At 34.1% G+C, this 18,641-nt stretch overlaps 1 protein-coding gene across 1 annotated transcript in view; it reads right to left on the reverse strand.

Moving 5' to 3' along the window:
* Positions 1-18,641, reverse strand: part of DPH6 (diphthamine biosynthesis 6) — a 192,343-nt gene that overhangs the window by 96,804 nt on the left and 76,898 nt on the right. Inside the window, exons 8-12 of the mRNA XM_035327558.1 lie at positions 18,108-18,195; positions 9,800-9,950; positions 8,352-8,483; positions 5,852-5,981; positions 3,030-3,204 (exon numbers count right to left, since the gene is read on the reverse strand). Coding sequence (XP_035183449.1) covers positions 3,030-3,204; positions 5,852-5,981; positions 8,352-8,483; positions 9,800-9,950; positions 18,108-18,195 — 676 coding nt within the window. The remainder of the gene's footprint in view (positions 1-3,029; positions 3,205-5,851; positions 5,982-8,351; positions 8,484-9,799; positions 9,951-18,107; positions 18,196-18,641) is intronic.

The following is an 18,641-nucleotide window of genomic DNA, read 5'->3' on the forward strand; positions in this document are numbered from 1 at the left end:
ATCTAAGAATTATACTACGATCTTTTTAATCCCTGATGTGCTAATAAGAATTTTCTGATATCTGTACTTCTTCATCCATCTTCAGCTGATCTTCTTACAAGGATAACCTATTCATCCCTAAATGCATGGATTCATTAAAATATGCAATTTTTTTTAATAACAGTTTAGGATGCCTTTGGAAAACTGCAACCAGTAAAATAGTTTAAGCAGCCAGATAATCTGTCCTGGGGTACATAATAGACAAAGCTATTTCCAACACCACTTTCTCTTTTTAAGTCACATGATACAGACCATGCACTAAGCTGTATTGGACTATTTTCAGTTTCACAGTAAGAGAAAGAATGAAGTCTTAGCAGGGAAACATTAGAACTACTGCAAGTATCACTGCCTTTAATCAGACACAAGATTCCTTATTCCTACTATTGTTCCCACAGTACTTATCCTTTAATTTACTATGCCTCGATGATCAGAAAAAAAAAATAAAGGGAAAAAATAATTTACTGTGAGGTGAATAAACAGAAAAAAGAACCCACATTTGATCAAGTTACAGGGACCTGGACACTGGATTTAGAGTAAGAGTTTATGCTACTAGGATCAGACAGTGTGGAGTAGAAGACAGAAAAAAAGGATGCCTGAAGGATGGTAAAAACTAGGATTTGGCAGCTGTCAGAGGGGAAGAACTGAGGTCATGAGGAAAAGCTAAGAATGTCAATAGACATAGCTGAGTTATATATGCATGCATGTATGTTGTTACATTGGTAAAATATGTCAGCATCAAAAATTATTGTAGAATATGAGTACGATTAATTCTACTGTTGCAGTTCTCTTGTTCATTTCCAGGTAGAAAAAAAAAAAAAGTTGCCAAAACAATAAAAACCTCTAAGTTCACAGATACTTTTAAATTACATTAACTTACTAGAAGAAAATCTGGTAAAAACACTATCAAGTTGCCATGCATTTGTAGATAAGCATTTGTGTTTAGTATCTCAGTGCTGCACTGGGCTGTTTTTTGTTTGTTTTTATGACCTAGTTATTAAATGTTCAAAGAATGTAATCACAAAATATGTAATAATGAATAAACTCAGTCTAAATTTCTCACCACTAACACTGAATCTTTGTGTTTACCTCCTTAATATACAACAGTGCTGTTAGCTTTTGTGAAGATTATAAGGAAGCTGTTTCCATACAAACTATCAATTACAGCTTAGTCTTGACAGTAATCCACTAGTAAAACAGAATTAAAGCATGTAAATAAAATAGTACTAAGATAAAAAAGAATGAGAAGCAAAAATATGAAATATGTTTAGTAAAAATACTAAGCTATCAACGACCAGTGCAAACTGTGTTCACTGTTGAACAAAGACCTGGATGAAAGCAAACCGCATATCATTGCACATTCCCAGACAGAATATAGCCTAGAGACTCTGAGGTACTTGTATTAGAAGGATATAATTAGAACACTTTGAAAGTCTGCTTACAAAGTACATCTCCAAGCATGAGGGCAAAAGGACCACACAGTTCTCTCTCAGTATCATCTTAAACTCTCCACACAAGTATCGAAAGCATGATGAGAGCAGTGGTAAATGTAAAAATTTAAACAGCTATAGTTTCCCAGAGTTATGTGCCAGGTCCTATAAGTGTAACTAAAATTGAAAAAATGCAGACGTCTTCATTCTTTGTAAAACATGGCTAAAATTCACTACTACAAGGTTCTCATATATTGAAAGGACTGAAAAACGGTAAATATGACTGACAAAAGCAGCACAGAGGTAATCTCTCATTACCCTGTGAGGTCAGGTTTATAGAGAGACGTAATATATTTCATTATATCAGCTAATATAATTGGAAAATAAAATGCTACCACCAAAAGTCCTAGGCATTTGTTGTATATATAATACTGAAATCAGCCTTTACAGTAGCTCTAATGTAGCTTACGTTCCAGATGCTGATGTAGACATTATCAGAGTTCTGCAATAACAGAACAGGTGCACCAAGAAAAATATACTGAACTATCTCAGTTTTTTTCTTTTAAGTCAGTCAGTCATACTGTATCTTTACACAGTTTATGTCTATTTCTTAGAAACACTGAGGTTATTTTTAAAGACTTTTAAACCTAAAAGAAGTAGAATGTCTGATTTTACTAGTAATACTTCAAATGGAATTTAAATTCTAATGTCATTCTATCACAGTTGTTTGGTTTATGTCAGAAGGTCATTATTATGGTAAATCTCATTTTTTTTCCACTTTTTGTCCTCAGAGTACTGTTGGGCTGGACATGAGGACACAATGTGGATGAGAGGAGTATTGGTAAGAAAAGGATATATACAGTTTCTGCAATAGCAAAGGTGAGATTTCATCATCTGTCAAATGGTACGAGCTGGACAAGTGGATATCTTGGTACCATATTAGTCTGAATAGCAAAAAGCTTTCCATTCAAATTTTTGATCTACTTATCAGTGATACTTTACTGCCTCCTTTTCATGCTCATTAAAGAGTATGCAATATTTGATTTACTTTATTATTAATTGACTTTATTATTAATTGGAAGAAAATAGTTCTTGGTATACTTTCAAATGGTTAAACAGTACTAAGAGCCTCAGTAAAGATTTCACTGAATAGGAATGTTAGGATTAACTTACCTACAAAAAACTCTGAATTTCTCCCTTTAAACAAATTTCAAATATCCTTGGTTGTTGCTTAAGCGTGTTTGTATTCTAGTCAGATTATAAAAACATGTGACAATTATTTGATCTAATTATAATAAACAACAAAAAGTATGCTGTTCTTGAGATTCTCTGAACAGAAAAATTTAATGTCTTGTGATACACATTAGCTTTTGTTTTATCAATGAATTTTGAAAATATAGCTTTGAAATATTCATTTTCATTTTTTACAGTAAACAATAATATTTCACTTAAACTTTCATATTTTCTTTCTTTTGCACATTCAGATGGGATGAAAGACTTTATAACCGTACTCATCTCAGTAAACAGGCATATAGTTCACATGAAGTAACGAAGATTCCCTACCTTGATGGATTGACTGTAAGGTCCTATGCTAGCAGGTGCCCAGTGGGAAATGCTCTGTACATGCAAGACCAGTTTTTCATCACTTAACATGCCATCTGTTGCAATGTCATTGCTATGTGCAAGGCAATCAATGCAAAATAGTACTCCATCAGGTAACAGGGTTTCCACACACACTCTGAAAACACAAGACAATTATATTTTTTCAGTTTGCTTGCACCAACTTCCAGCATTTATTTTCCATGTTTTTTTAAAATATATATTTAGATAATGATTTTTTTTTTTCCAGAAACACAACACAAAGCTACAGTATCACAGTAAGTTGCTAGCAGTTACACTGTTATCTTCTCTCCAAATGAAGATCAACTTCACACCTTCAGCAAGATGATTTGCATCACCAAGAAGAATCTAGTATGATAGCCTGCGGCTCATTCCTGTTTGGTTATTTTTATGATGTATATCATTTTGTTAAGAATATATGAGTTCTGTTATTAAGAAAACTTTGACCACACAACTCTGAGAATGTTAGGTAAGTTATGTTAAGCAGCCTTCAGCTTGAGAGTATCCTTGTTATATTCTTATCTCCATATATTTTTCTTTGCATCTTCTTCCAAAGATTGGACTAAAGGTTCAGTTTTCTAACAGTAAGCAGTAGTTTATTGTTCCTTTACACCCTCCTTACATGTTATAATACAATACTGAGCATATTTTTCTGTTTTACTTTAAGTTGTATGACAGATAGACATTTATGATGGCATAGAAAACCTACTTAAGCACTAATTGAGAAAGTTCACTATTGTTTGCTCCAAGGAAGACTGTGTGTCTGCATGGACAGAAAGACAGTCTGTTGCATCTGGTCAGTGAGAAAATGGGGAGGGGGGAGAAGCTGGGGGTGTAGAAAGAAAAAAGAAAATTGACATTTCAAAGCCAGAAAAATAATTATATTTGCAGTCCATGCATAAAAAAGTCATTTAGCTCTCAGCAGGAATCCAACAAAAATTACTTGCTCTCTTTACATATCATGTAACATAACCTTACAAAATTCTTCTTGTGTTCTCGTCTCGCTTATTTCTTCCAAGAAAACAATCTTTCTCTCTTCCTCCCCCATGCAAATACTGTATTTTTTTCTTCATTACCATCATCATAAGCATGGATGAATGGATTTTCTGCTTGGGCTGGTAAATTTTCAAGACAATTTTGCAAATTTAGTGTAGGTCCACACCCTTGAGTCTGTGCTTCTAACATATTGCTTGTGAGAGCACTCATAATCAGGTCTCTGTGCATAATGCAATGATGCAGCCATGCAAACTGCTGCATAATTTTTCTCTTAGCTAAAATGCAACATAAATCTCTATGTTCTATAAAATAATCATAAAAAGCCATTTCGTGCTGCAACTTCCTCATCTTTCTACCTGTTATTTATGACCTTTCTGAGAAGTCACAGAAAACTACGTGGCTGACTATGCAAATGTGGAGGCCCAAGACATGCAGCAGAATGAGAAATGAAGGAAGCTAAATCAGGAGAAGGGTAAGTGTCATAAAGAGAACTTAAGATTCTCTTAAGCAGTAGAGATTCATTACCATGTAGTTTACAGTTGGAAGTAGATCCCTCCTCCTAAGGTACACACAAACAAGACACTATTCCTCTGTTATTTGGACTAAAATTAACATCTCAAGTAAGCGTCTTCCTGCTCTCTTTAGTCTCTTCTAACACCCAGACAGTACAGATGATTAGGAAAATGTGAATCTATCATGATATACATTATCTTAACAATATATTTGAACTATTGCCACACTACTTTTAAAATTCACGTGACTATACTGCACTTTATACTCTGTAATGAAAGTATAGTATTTATTATTTTACATTAGAAAATCGCTAAACTGTTGGTTTTAAAAATACGAACAAGACATGAGATTTGACTTCATAGTTGACCCTGGTTTGAGGAGTGGGTTAAACTAGGTGACCTCCAGAGGATCCTTCCAAGCTGTATTAATCTATGCTTCATTAAAGACCTGTATGATAGGGCAGAGCATACTCTCAGCAAGTTTGCAAATGATACAAAACAGAGGAGTGGCTGTTTTGCACCAGAGGGTCATGCTGCTATTTAGAGAGATATGGACCGTCTGGAGAAATGAGCTGACACCTCAGGCACCTCAACAAGACGTGCAAAATCCAGCACCTGGGGAAGAACAACCCCAGGCACACCTGTGCATACTGGTGACTGCCCAGCTGGAGAGCAGCTTTGCAGAAAAGGATCTGCAGGGGTCCTGGTGCACAGCAAGATAAACATAAGCCAGCAATGGGCCCTTGTGGCAGAGGGCTGGTTGGTATCCTGGGCTACATAAGGATGAGCATTGCCAGCAGATAAGGGATGCAAAAAACAAAAACAACAAAAAAACCACAAAACACAACACACTAATAGAACCTCACCAAGACAAAACAGTAACAAAAGGGAACTGAAGACTTCCAATACATGCATTACTTTTCTATAAAGCCATATAGGGGACATTTAAAAACCTTATGGAAAATATGAAGGCAAGAATTTCCAACCCTAGTGTTTTTGATTTTAGCATTTGTGATGTGATTACTCCAAAAGGCAGCAGAAGTGTACTTCCAAGTCTGAGACACAAATATTTGTACAAAAGTTTCACAAATGTGCAAGGGGGAATGGGCTAAAGTTGCACCAGGGGAGGTTTAGGTTGGATATTAGGAATATTATTTTTCAGTGCTTTCAGTTAGCACATTTTTCATAAATGTGCTAACAATAATACAGCATATTGCAGTGTATCATAAATATATTATTACAGTAGTCTAATCCTACCTTGCTGGTGGACACAAATCAAATTCTGTCACATAAATTGAATTTATAACATTGAAATCTTTCATGCTCTTCACATACAGATGAACCAAAATAATATCCTTTAGTTTCAATCCCACTGAAGTCATATTAGCTGCAAGACAAAAACAACATAGATGTTAAAGATGAAATATTTTAAATGTGTGTAGAAAGACAACACAGGCAACCTGTGTTTGTCAACAAAACAAATTGGTAATAACTAGTTGTCTAAACCTGACTGAAGGCTTCGCAACATACTACCTTTCACAGAATCACAGAATCATCTAGGTTGGAAGAGACCTCCAAGATCACCTAGTCCAACCTCTGACCTAACACTAACAAGTCCTTAACTAAACTGTATCACTAAGCTCAACATCCAAATGTCTTTTAAAGACCTCCAGGGATGGTGACTCAACCAATTCTCTGGGCAGCCTATTCCAATGCCTAACAACCCTTTCAGTAAAGTTCTTATAAAAGCATAAATGATAAACCAGCTACAAACCCACCACTTGGGTTCTTAACAGTAAGTTCTTCTTCCTAAGGAGAGGGCTATTATACAGTACATTTCCACGACACACCAGGAAATCATACAGCCTTTCTTGAATTTTAAACCATTTGAGTCATCGTTCCAAATTATTTATAAAATGCAGTCAGGTGAGACATTCTTACACTGAATTGCTTCTGACACACACACACACACACGCACACACACACATAAAAAACAAAACAACAACAACAACAAAAATGCTGCCAAACACTGGCCAAAGTACAGCTTAGTTTTTTTCTTACTAAGTTATCCGGATCCTTAGGTTGAGAGCTGTAAAAGACAATATCAATACGCTACAGCAAGTAGCATTCTAGACTAAATTTTCGTGTAATAAAAAACTATGTAGTTCCAGAGAAGCCTATGAAGCTTTGCCATGGTACAACTGGACCAGAGCTGCTTCATATGTAAAGCACTGCAATCATTGTCATCTTCTGATCACATCTATATGAACGTTTTAAAAAAATAGCTTAAGAAAATAAATGTAAACAGTATTGTACTGAACTCCCTCCTGTTCTTGTCTTAATGGAAGAATTCTATCCACTTTACAGGACAATTGTGTGTTTCATAATGTCCAGTAATAAATTTCCATTTCTGCATCCTTTAGGCAGCACTTATCCTCTTTAGAGATTTTTAAATCAGTTAACCCTGTAAAGAGAAGGTTAAAAGGACTGTGTCTGTTCCATTTTTTTGGAATAAAGGACTGAACTGCTATATAGATCAAAAGTATGAATTCAGACAAAGCTTTGTGCATATCTGCAGATCAGTTAAGTTCTCAAAAACAGCCTCTTTTGCCATGACAGAAACCTTAATTCATCCAGTCTTCCACATCCTCTTCCAAAAAGAAGATAACCAGAAAGGAAATGTGAGAAATGACATTTCCTACCAAGAATTACATGAAAAATTACTATTTTTTCCTGACTATAATACAGCTAACGCAAGTAATTTGCTGGAAGGAGCAGGCCACTGAACTAGTCATAGACACAAACAGTTCTTCTTTTGATAGATGCTATAGTAAAAATATATTTTACAGGCAGATTTCCATTCAAATATAATGAGAAAAAAACATTACACAACTCTTCTACTTCAATTTACAAATAGTGCCAGTAAGATTTACACTAAATACTGCTGCCTTTTACGAAAAGTTTAATCACACCTACCTGTCTGACTTCCAAGCAATTAAAACCCTTTGTAAGAGCCTTTGAGAAAGTACAACTTCTTTACTTCTGAAAAATGTTGAGGGTTTCTTTCTCATCCTATATTCAATCATGAAATCAGCTGCATACATCAAAAATAAAATTTTAGAGGACAATACCTCATGAGACTTTGTGAGCAAGAATATGAGACTACCTATTTGCATAATAAGAATTATTTCCATTTTGATGAATGAAAACAAGCCTGTAAAATATGCTTTATTTAAAGTTTAGAATGAAAAAAAGTGAATATTTTATCCTGCAAGGAGAGGATAGTAAGGAACCTGGATTTCATGATTCCCAAGAAAGCAATTTCTCCTTTGCATTAAAAATATAAATAAGATTTACTACTACTGACCTAATCCTAGATGCCAAAATGTTCAACAGCTTTCTAGAAAACTTAATTTAAAATTATGGTAGCTACAAAAGTGCTTTAGCAAGTAGACAGCATCCATAGCACACATGCACTCTCACACATAGTATATATTGCAAGAAAGCTATAAAGCAAGCTATAAAGCAAGTAAGCACTATGGAAATAGTGTCACAGTGATATGATCACTACTTTGGCTTTCTAGGGTCTTCAAAAGCCAGTCAAATTATGATGTCTTCAGTATTACAGCCAACAACGATTCCAATCAAACACTAAATGAGGTGGCAAACACACCATTTAAAGTTACAAAAACGTATGACAATACATATTTTAAGAAGTACTATTAACAGCAGATAATGGATTAACTGAAAAAAGTACCTTGGAGAGAAGAAAACGCTTCCATTGCTGCCTCCTGTGCAGTTTTGCCTTTTGATGGAAGAAAATGTGCAGTGATACCTGAAAACCACTGGTAACCATTCATGGATTTTCCTGAGCTTCCAAATGTCTTAGCTATGTGAAATGAAGTACAGAACTATGATTACAAATATGAAAGATGTCAGATTAAAGAAGAATCGATTTTAAATTGTGAAGAACTTCTACAGAAAACAAAACAAAACAAACAAACAAAAACCAACAAACCAAATCAACAAAAAAACACAAAACCTCAGACTGTTAAAAGATCTTCAAAACTTATATACAGAAACACAGGTATAAAACATCTATTAAAAGTAAATGTGCTGATATCAAAGCTTCCAAATGGTACTTGTCAAACCAAGTGGTACTTCTCCAACACTGCCTTCAGAAAATATGCTTAGAAGTAGCATTTAGCTGAAAATGTCAGTACTTCTCTCCTTCTTCCCTTCCCCCTCCCCAAACTTGCAATTTTTCTACATGTTCTGTGACAGAAATGTAACAAGATATTATACTGAAAAGCTACAATTTTCAAAAGTAACACAAAAACAGCTTATTAAATTTTAACAGAAGTTAAATGTTTAACATGGTTCTGATAATTGTAGCAAGTGCTTGGGGGGCCCCCGCCCCCCCCCAGTCAAACAACCCATCAGGAATTTATCTACGTTCACGTGGCTAAACACCATTCAATAACAAACACTGTTACACTATGTAACTTAATAATCAGGAAGAGGAAGAGTTTACTATTCTTCGGATTTAGAGTAACAGTGATGTTGTGGTACTTCAATGAGTTACCCATCTATGAACTTAAGTTTATCTTGCATTAGTCACCTCATGTTTCAGGCAATGCTAGTATCAGGCATATGATTTATTACTGCAGCTCAACTAAGAGACAGTAGCTTGTTAGGGTGCTAAACATGATCACGCACATACCCCTGAGGCTGCTTTTACAAATGGGACGGACTCGCGGAAAGCAAGCAAGTCAAATGGCTGCATTTTATTGATCATTTTAGAATTTGCTTTTCTACTTTCATTTTAAAATCGCAGAGTTGGGGTACAGGTGTTGGCAAGACCTTCTAAATAAAGCTCATTCCCTTCACTGTAATTACTGATTATATTACAATAATTTCATTCAGGCAAACAGAAAACAATAATTCATATATGAACAAAAGAAAAAAAAAAAAGGTTATATTTCTTTTGTTAAGTAACGACTTGCTTCCTTACTACAGATTTATTGATTTTATCAGGAAACTGTGCTGTAGTAGGATCTCTTCCCCCTCCAACTGGGTATTAACACATCAACAATCATGAACATTATTTTTTGTAAGTGTTCCTATACTACTTAACAATATGCTCCCCAGCAGTGCATAAAGTATTCAATATTTCTTTTCTAATGGAAGTTGTGTAAGACTCACTGAAATCCAAAGAATTATGCTTCAAAGACTTCCAGATGATTGGAATGATTTTCTGTGGTTCTTCCACTTCTGATGAAGGTAAAACGTCTCCATCATTGCAAGTTATGTCACAAGAACAGCTATTGATCTTAAACATATCTGAAGACTCCCCCTGCTCGAGACAGACATTATAAAATAACCAAGTAAGCAGCGTGTGAAATTATGAGATTTAATCGTTCAAATTTTCAGTTTTGATTGCAAAAAATAATACAGCTCCACGTGTACCTAAGCTTAGAATATTATTCATGGTAGAACAGCAACAGGATTTCCCACTATTTAGAATTCTAAATTAGCAAAATACAATAAACTCACATTGACACACCATATGGGATCAAAGCGCAGCCTTAGTAAATAAGAGCAATGTATATGAGAACTGATAAGACTTGAGATAAGAGATAGAACAATATTATAATGATGGTAAGATTATAAGAAACATTATTCCACAACTGTGCAGGACAGCTATCTTTTTTTTTTTTTTTAAAAAAAAAAAAGAAAATCAAGTGTAAAAAGGAACAAAAATAAAAAAGTAACAATTTGATAATTAACAATGTAAATAAATACTTGAAAAAGGGGAAAAGGACTAGCAAGAACAGTTTTAAAACCTTGCTAAATCTTGAGTAAATGCAGCAACTAAGTCTTGCTCCATTCACCTCAAGGAAAGAGATATTCTTTCCATCAAACTCAACACATTTTGGGATGCTCAGAATTTTGAAACACAGAGAACAACATTTTCCAAGATTTATACACTGGGGGCAATTCACTGATTTTCCAAGGCAGCCTAATCTGCAGAGCATGTTGATGTTGGGGTCACTAGTTTGGCAAACACTACTTTTCTTAATCTAAAAGCAATATAAATTATGACAAAATTTGTCCATGAACCTTAATCAGAGATCACTTCATGCTGCACCTACAGATTCTATCAATAATTTCTGTTCAGAGGTCTTACATTCATATAGTATATGAAATATTTTATTGCAGGCTTCTTAAATACTCAATTCACAAAATGGTGATAAAGCCAAATACAGAAAGACAAAAAGGTGACAAAATGCGAGGCTTTCAGAAGTCTGTAAATGTAGATTAGAAATTGTTGAACATTATTTTACTTCACAAGTTAATGTATTGTATATGGAATTTCCATTAAAAATCTCTATGAAAACGAATTATACAGTGAGGCATTTGTAGGTATATAAATTACATGAAGTAAGGTCACCTGAGGATTGGTCCTCTGCATTCTCTGTTTTTTTGCAGCAATAAGATCTCATGGAGACATCAAACAATGGGGTATGTTACAAATTACTAATTAATTCTGAATACATAAGTTTTCAGAAAAAAAATCATTTACATTTTATTGTATTTTTTCTTTCCTTTGAAAAATAAAACATTTAAACTTAAAAAGTTTCCTGTTAAAATAAAGAAAAAAAATAAAACAGTAAAAAAAAAAAAAAAAAAGGCAGAAGCTCATAGCATAAATTAGAAGTCTGATGAGAGCTCAGCATTTACATTGACATTTGACTTCACTGGAGAGAGAAAGGATCCAGTTAAGTGAAAGCAGGGTATTTGGAAATTCTGAAAACATTAAGTTACAAAAAGGTCATTTCCTAGGAAACTCTGTTCTGCTTCCTCTAGATGGGCTCAAGGAGAGTTTTTAAGCACTGTAAACACTAAAGCTATGGTCTAAGAGGGGCTGATGTTCTTTGATTGGTCTTTATTATGTTCATTCCTCTTAGGCATCAAAGTCAAGGCAATAATCAACTTCATGTGAATCATCTGTACATGAGAGGTTAAAAGAAGTCAACTAAATGTAACATAATAGCGCAGATGAAAACTTCAAATAAGCACAAACAGTACGTGTATTCCAACATTAAAATATGTGAGCATCCAGCAGCTTCTATACCATTTTCCACTCATTGAATTACACCTTCAACTACTGTCAGTTGATGCATTTTGCCATTAAACAGAGGGCCACATGAGAGCCCCAGCCCTTCAGGTAGAAAATAAAGAAGCAGGGAGATAAATTAGTAATTGAAATAGATCTCCAGTTGGATTATGCCACAACAACCAAGCTAAATAAAAAAATAAATGTTTACAAGATGACCCTTTATAAAAATATCCAGGCTGTACAGTGGCATAAAGTGCAAGAAGTGCTACCGTTTCCTTCTTGCAAATGGCCGTTTTATTGAGGTAGTTGCTTTCAACATTAATGTTCATCATAGAATCACAGACTCATTTAGTTTGGAAAAGATCTCTAAGATCAGCTAGTCGAACTGTTAACCTAGCATTGCCAAATCCACTATTAAACCATGTCACTAAGCTCTACATCTACATGTTTCCTGAAGACCTCCAGGGATGGTAACTCAACTAGTTCCCTAGGCAACCTGTTCCAATACTTCACAACCCGTCCAGTGAAGAAATTTTTCCTAATATCCAACCTAAACCTCTCCTAGTGCAACTTAAGGCTAATTCCTCATCTTATTACTTGGTGCTTGGTAGAACAGACTTATCCTCACCTTGCTATACCTCCTTTAACATAATTGTAGAAGAAGTTAAGGTTTCCCAAACCTCCTTTTCTCCAGGCTAAACAACCTCAGCTCCCTCAAATGCTCCTCATAAGACTTGTTCTCTTGGAAAGGGAGAAAGAAGTTCCAGCATGACAATATGACAGTCACTTTGTTTCAAGCTTTACATAAGTACCTTCTGAGAAATCTAGAGGCAGACATCTTTTATAAATACTATCAGAGACCTGTAATTTCTCTCCATTCCCTAATCTCAAGGACTGAATTCATGACACTACACCACTGAATGTGAAAAAAGCACCTATTCCATTTTTATGCCATCTGTGAAGATAGTTTTCAACTATGTCTCTAAACATCTTTTCTATAAATGTGCTTCATAAAAAATTCATGAGTATGTAGTAAGACTCACAGATTTTATCACAACTGGTTTGGTGCAACCTACAGAACTCCTGTGTAGCTTTGTACTTCTTTAATGTTACATATAACCCAAATGCATGTCACATTAAATTCTCATATAATCCATTCGCATCCTTTTTTTTTTTTTTTCCTAAATATGTCAATATTTTTTAAGTTGGGAAACTTGTATTAATATTACTTCAAAGATGCATATAACAGATATATAGATTATATATCTGTTTATTCATTTACACATATAGCTGGTCAGTTGGAAAATTTTGGGAAATTACTAACAAGTACTAGAAATTCTATAAGATTTCTCATAAACCAAAGACTATAAAAATAATTATAAACTACAGTCCATTTCAATGTCTATGATACATCACAATGATTCATTCAAGGCCGATGCCCACAATGCTCCAAAAACATAGGTAATCAATCACATTCAACAGCAGCACAGGTGTAGGCTTCAGCAGAAGTATTAGGTGTGGAACCTGGCACTAGAAAAACAGGCTCAATGCCAGCATAAGTAGAGCTGCCAGACTCCGTTTAGTAGGTATATTCAAATCTCATACAAATGTTGGTCTTCCATTCCCGTCGACAGAGAAAATAATCTAAGAATGTGAATCTAAAAGTTGCAGACTGTCACAAATAGACCAACTTTCCCTGAATAGTATTCTCATCTCTTTAAATAAAAACAAAAAAAAAATCAAGCTTGCTATAATGACATTTTAATTAAATCTTACAGAACCTATTTTACCACATAACATTTTCATGTTACTTCACAGAAGCAATATATTTTCCCATTTGTTACACTGTTTCTCCCACACCCACTGTACATTGTGATACCAACCTAATTCTGGATCAGAGCCTGCATGCATGCATATGCTTAACTATATTCACATAACTCATGTCATTGATGTAAGCACGCTCGGAATGAAGTTAAGCAAATGCACGAGTGTTCCAAGATCCAAATTCTCCCGCTGAAAAAGCCTTGGAGCTAGGACTTTGACTGATACAGCTGAAATTCCATGTAGTGGTCTTTTATGAAAACAACAGATTGCCATCTTAAAAAGCTTATATTCGCCACCATAAAAACTGGTATAAAAACCTATCACAACAAAATTCCAAAACTGATAGTTTCCCACTGAGCAGCAATGAGAATATAGTGTGGCAGAGAGCTCACGAGACATAAGGGAAGACTCTATATTGTTCGCGGTTTACCTTGACAACATAACTCCTTAGAATAAATATAATGAGGGAGACCACATACATCTCTTTGCAGTATTTCAAGTACAGTATATAGACACACAGGAAAGTCCTACACTATGAAAGACTTTAAAATAAACTGCCTTTACCATGAAAGAAAAAAATGTCCCTTTTCAGAAAACTGGACTGAATCTGCAATCAAACGAAGTAGGAAAGAATATCCTTTATTTATTTTTTAAATAATTCACTGTACAATGAAAAGAATTCTGCAGTTATTTCTTGAAGTTTACAAAAGTATTTGTAACAAAGAAACTGGAGTTACCCATATTTTTACCATGCAGAAAGGAAACTAAAGATTATCAGGTAAAAATAACATTCAATGATGACAAGGTATTCAAATAATATGCCACCAACAAAACATGTTTTGCAACTTGAAATTTCCTCCTGCACCCTTTAACACCACTTAAAAAGTCTAATTCCTAAAGCTAAAGTCCTAGATGGAGATTGATTAGAATAATTCAGGCTAGAAGAAACTGGACGGAAACAGGTTACAACGTTAAATCAGATCTAACCTGCAGGATCACATTCCTTTAGTACGAAAGGCATGTAAATATCTCCCTAATACCTCTTCTAATATTTTAAAAATCATCTCCAATTTAACCTGTGAAATTGATTTGCTGACAGGGACATAACTGCTTGCAATTCTGAAATGTGTTCCACCCAAACATGCCAAGATGTTTTACAAACAGGAAAATAAATGAGCCTTGCAATATCAATTTATGGTAGGTAAATACAATGCAATACCATGAATTAGTAATACCACTACAGGAAAGTACAGCATCAGATATGATTATCTGTTGCAGACGAATAGGCTCCTTTCCTTCAGCCAAGTGTAGCAAGAAAGCTACATGGCTCCCTCTCATTCTGGACTATCCCTAACCTGCAGTTTTACAGCTTGCATTGTTTGATGTATCTGTCTTTCTACCCATTGGGACTCAGGGAACAGTGCATTCATTATTAAATGTGGGCAAGAGCAAATCTTAGAACATGAATTATAGCTAATATGTTCACTACTGGTATGAGAAGCATGCTCAGAAAGAATTATCAAATCAGCAGAAGCTCCAGCAGCTTTCATTTCTGTTTCCGATCATTTAAAAGCCAATACAGCTAAACACAGCATCAGAACAGTATAATATGGGGAAAATAAAAATGTTTTGCAAGTTCATTTTGCTGGCAATGTAAAAAGAAAAAAACAATGTTGCACTTTTAAACAGTTATATTTTACCTTATTTGGAAATATAAAAATTAATTGTTTATTGAATACAAAAGCTGATACATTTGATTTTAAAAACACTGGAAAATGCTTCAGAAATTGCTTCCCACTCAGCAAAAAACATCTTACAATTTAAATGTGCAAAAGTCACAGTCATACTGGGCAAGTAAAATAGCAATGAAACTAGATATGTATATTATGTATATCACAGCAACGACCTTGTTTTTTTACAGTGAAGTAAATGAGGCAACCATGAATTTTCAGCATGAGTGTTTTATTTGCATTATTTATTCTTAAGGTTTTTGAAGAATAACTATGAAAAAAAGTTTTCTTATGCCTTTTTTTTTTTTAACCAAACTTTTAATAATGTTCTAATAATAAAATCATGCATTTGATTATCTCTTTAGTCTTTTCTGTATCACTAATAATGAAAGAAACAAGGAAGCACAAAAAGAGAGCTTGAATTATTATGCAAAAATACATCTTGAGTTGCACAGTAATGTATTAAACCAGAACAGTGAGTAAAATGTTATTTCCCCCCAGGCACAAGGGCTCATTTTGCTGCCAGAAACAATCTAAAACAAATTTCTACCCAGGCTTTGTAGTTAAACATGAAGAGATTTATCTGAAGAAAATGCATTATAGAGGAGGAAAGACAGCAGAGACTAAGGTACAGTAGCTATAATTGCATAATGATTATCAAGTAAATTTAAAGAATGTAAAACTAACACTTGTAGAATATAACTAAGATAAAACAGAATAAAAGTTATAAATAGAATAAAAGTTAAAAATATGTATATATCCATTGAAATGATAACAAAACTGATATCATAATACTTATTAGAATTACACATCGCTGTGCAGACTATTAGTGGTTTCTACAAAGAGCAGTAAGTGGCCACTTTTATACATCGCTCATAATGGAGTATTTTGCCCAATTTTCAGTAATCCTTTAAAAGCCTGAAACGAAAATTAATTCTCCTCCTAAAATAGTTTTTTTTTTTCCCCTGCAGTGATTTGTTATTGGCTTTCAAGTGCTGAATTACTAACTCATATTTAATTTTTTTCATAGAACTTGTAAGCACCAAATTGTGAGAAAAAATACAGTGCTACAGGCATATCATTTTTGAAGGCCTCCCTATCATTACTTAGTTAAACTGTGCTAACTTCTTAACATGCTATGCTCTGAAAGATTGACTGGTTCTCCATATTCATAGCTTCTTGAAAACCCAGCTTATTTTATCATGACATAAAATAAATTAATCTATAGCCAAAACATTCTAATATTTTTCCTTGTGAGACAGCCATGGCATAAAACAGACTATTTTCCTTTTAACTCTACAAGACATTAGTTTATATACCAAAATCCATGGCATGCCTCTGTAAACCTTACCTCTTAGGGAATGTGACAGCTTTGTCTACAATCAATTTGAAATATGATTTACTACAATGCTACTTGAAACTGTGAGCATTTAACCAAATCTAAAACATCTACATAAGAAGGGGTAAAGAGCTTCTGAACAGATAAAAGTAAAATCTTGATTCTCATATAAAATGTTATGCATTTTAATATGACTTTTGCCTGATTTATATAAAGCTTTGTGTTTTTCATTTTCCCTAGCCTGTCACATTGCTGAGATGTATGGTGTATGTTAGCATCAAGTTTGCCATGAGCAATAAAGTCAGTGCCCTCAAAGAAATATTAATATATTATCACTAGTCCCCACCATGCCCCCACCACCAATTTTCTCTTATTCAGACTATATGGGTTTGCCTCACATAGTTAGTTAACATCCACACTCTCCTACATGAATATTTGAAAGAAATTGCAAACTAGAAATGGACAGAGTGAAATACAATTTACTTTCCAAGGCAAGAATGAGGTCATCATGAAAAAAAAAAATAATGCAGATATTGTATCTACAGATACAATATTTTGAAAGATCAAAAAAAAAAAAAAAAGAGGTAAAAAAGTATATCAGATATTGAAAAAAAAATAAAGAAATGTAGTTGCTCAAGGCAGATAAGATGTAAAACAACTGTGTAATAATATTTTATAACTTGAACCTAGAAGAGGTTCAGTGATCACCGAAGTGTAGAAAGAAATAGGAAGACCTGTAAAGAGATGACTGCAAATGCGGCAGGAAGATCATGATACGTTCTTTCCAACAACAACGACAAAAATAGGAAAAATAACTTATTTGACCTTCTTATCTCACATAAAAGTTTGCAATATTTAAGCCACTAGAGTTCTTATTTCTGTTCTGCTTCCATGGAATCAAAAGCTAAAAGAGCGAATCCCAGTGAATTACTAAGAAATCTCTTAAGCTCTTTGACGAGGATATCTTCTCTACATGATTTAGAATCATTCATTAGAAGTATATTTCATATGGAAAAAATTAAATGGACAACCATTGTTTTTTTAAAACAACAACAACAACAACAAACAACTCAACCACCTGTGGGCCAGAAGGTTTTAAAATCATTCACTTTGCATCAAAAACAGCATAAAGAGATGCCACCTCCCAGCAAGTCAACATCCTTCATACAGTTTACTAATAGAGCTGTGTTCCACAGTGTGGCTAGCTGCATGACACAGGTTACATATCTGCTTGACTGCACCATGTTGACTAAGCACATTGAGGTTTCACGATGAAAAATGCTACACAAATATACTACCTTCATTCATTTGACACAAGGAAGCATTTGTGTTGAGCTTTTCTTATGGCAAATTCAGAAATTCAACTAAATATGTACAAAGTTATTTCAAAGTACACACACATGAGAATATGTAGCTTAACTTCAAATCATGACAAAAGAACAACAAAAAAACCATACATATAGCTTTAAAGGGAGATGACATTTAGAATCTACTTGCCTTATTCTCCAGGTGCAATTTTAAAAAATGAAGGTAGGCCACAGGTGCGAATGCATCAGCTGAATGAACAACCACCTTTGCTGAATCTCTGAAATACAAAATTATTAGCATCATATATTAATGTATAAATTTACACTTCAACTGACAATGTTTAGTCGCTGTATAGCAGACTGCAGATTAACTCATTGATTATCTATTAGTTCATGTTTTTTTTAATAACAATTAAGAAAACAAGTTTGACACATAAAGTCACATTGTTCAACACATTATCTTTACTAATTTTGAAAAGGAGTAACTTGTACTTCCAGACCAGTATTGAGAGATTTAGCTTTCTGTAGCTTTTGCAATCATAACTGACATTCTGTTTTGCATTCCAGAGCCTAATATGTAAAGCAATCTTTTCATTTCATCAACAGAAGATTTTTTTTTAAGTCTTTTTTTTCCTCAAGTGATTCTCCAGGGACCAGTTCTTGAAGTATTAACACCATACAATATTTCACGCTGAGAAACTGACTGATTTGACCATCTTGCATC

The sequence above is a fragment of the Oxyura jamaicensis genome, chromosome 5 (assembly GCF_011077185.1).
Source record: "Oxyura jamaicensis isolate SHBP4307 breed ruddy duck chromosome 5, BPBGC_Ojam_1.0, whole genome shotgun sequence".
Lineage (NCBI taxonomy): Eukaryota > Metazoa > Chordata > Aves > Anseriformes > Anatidae > Oxyura > Oxyura jamaicensis.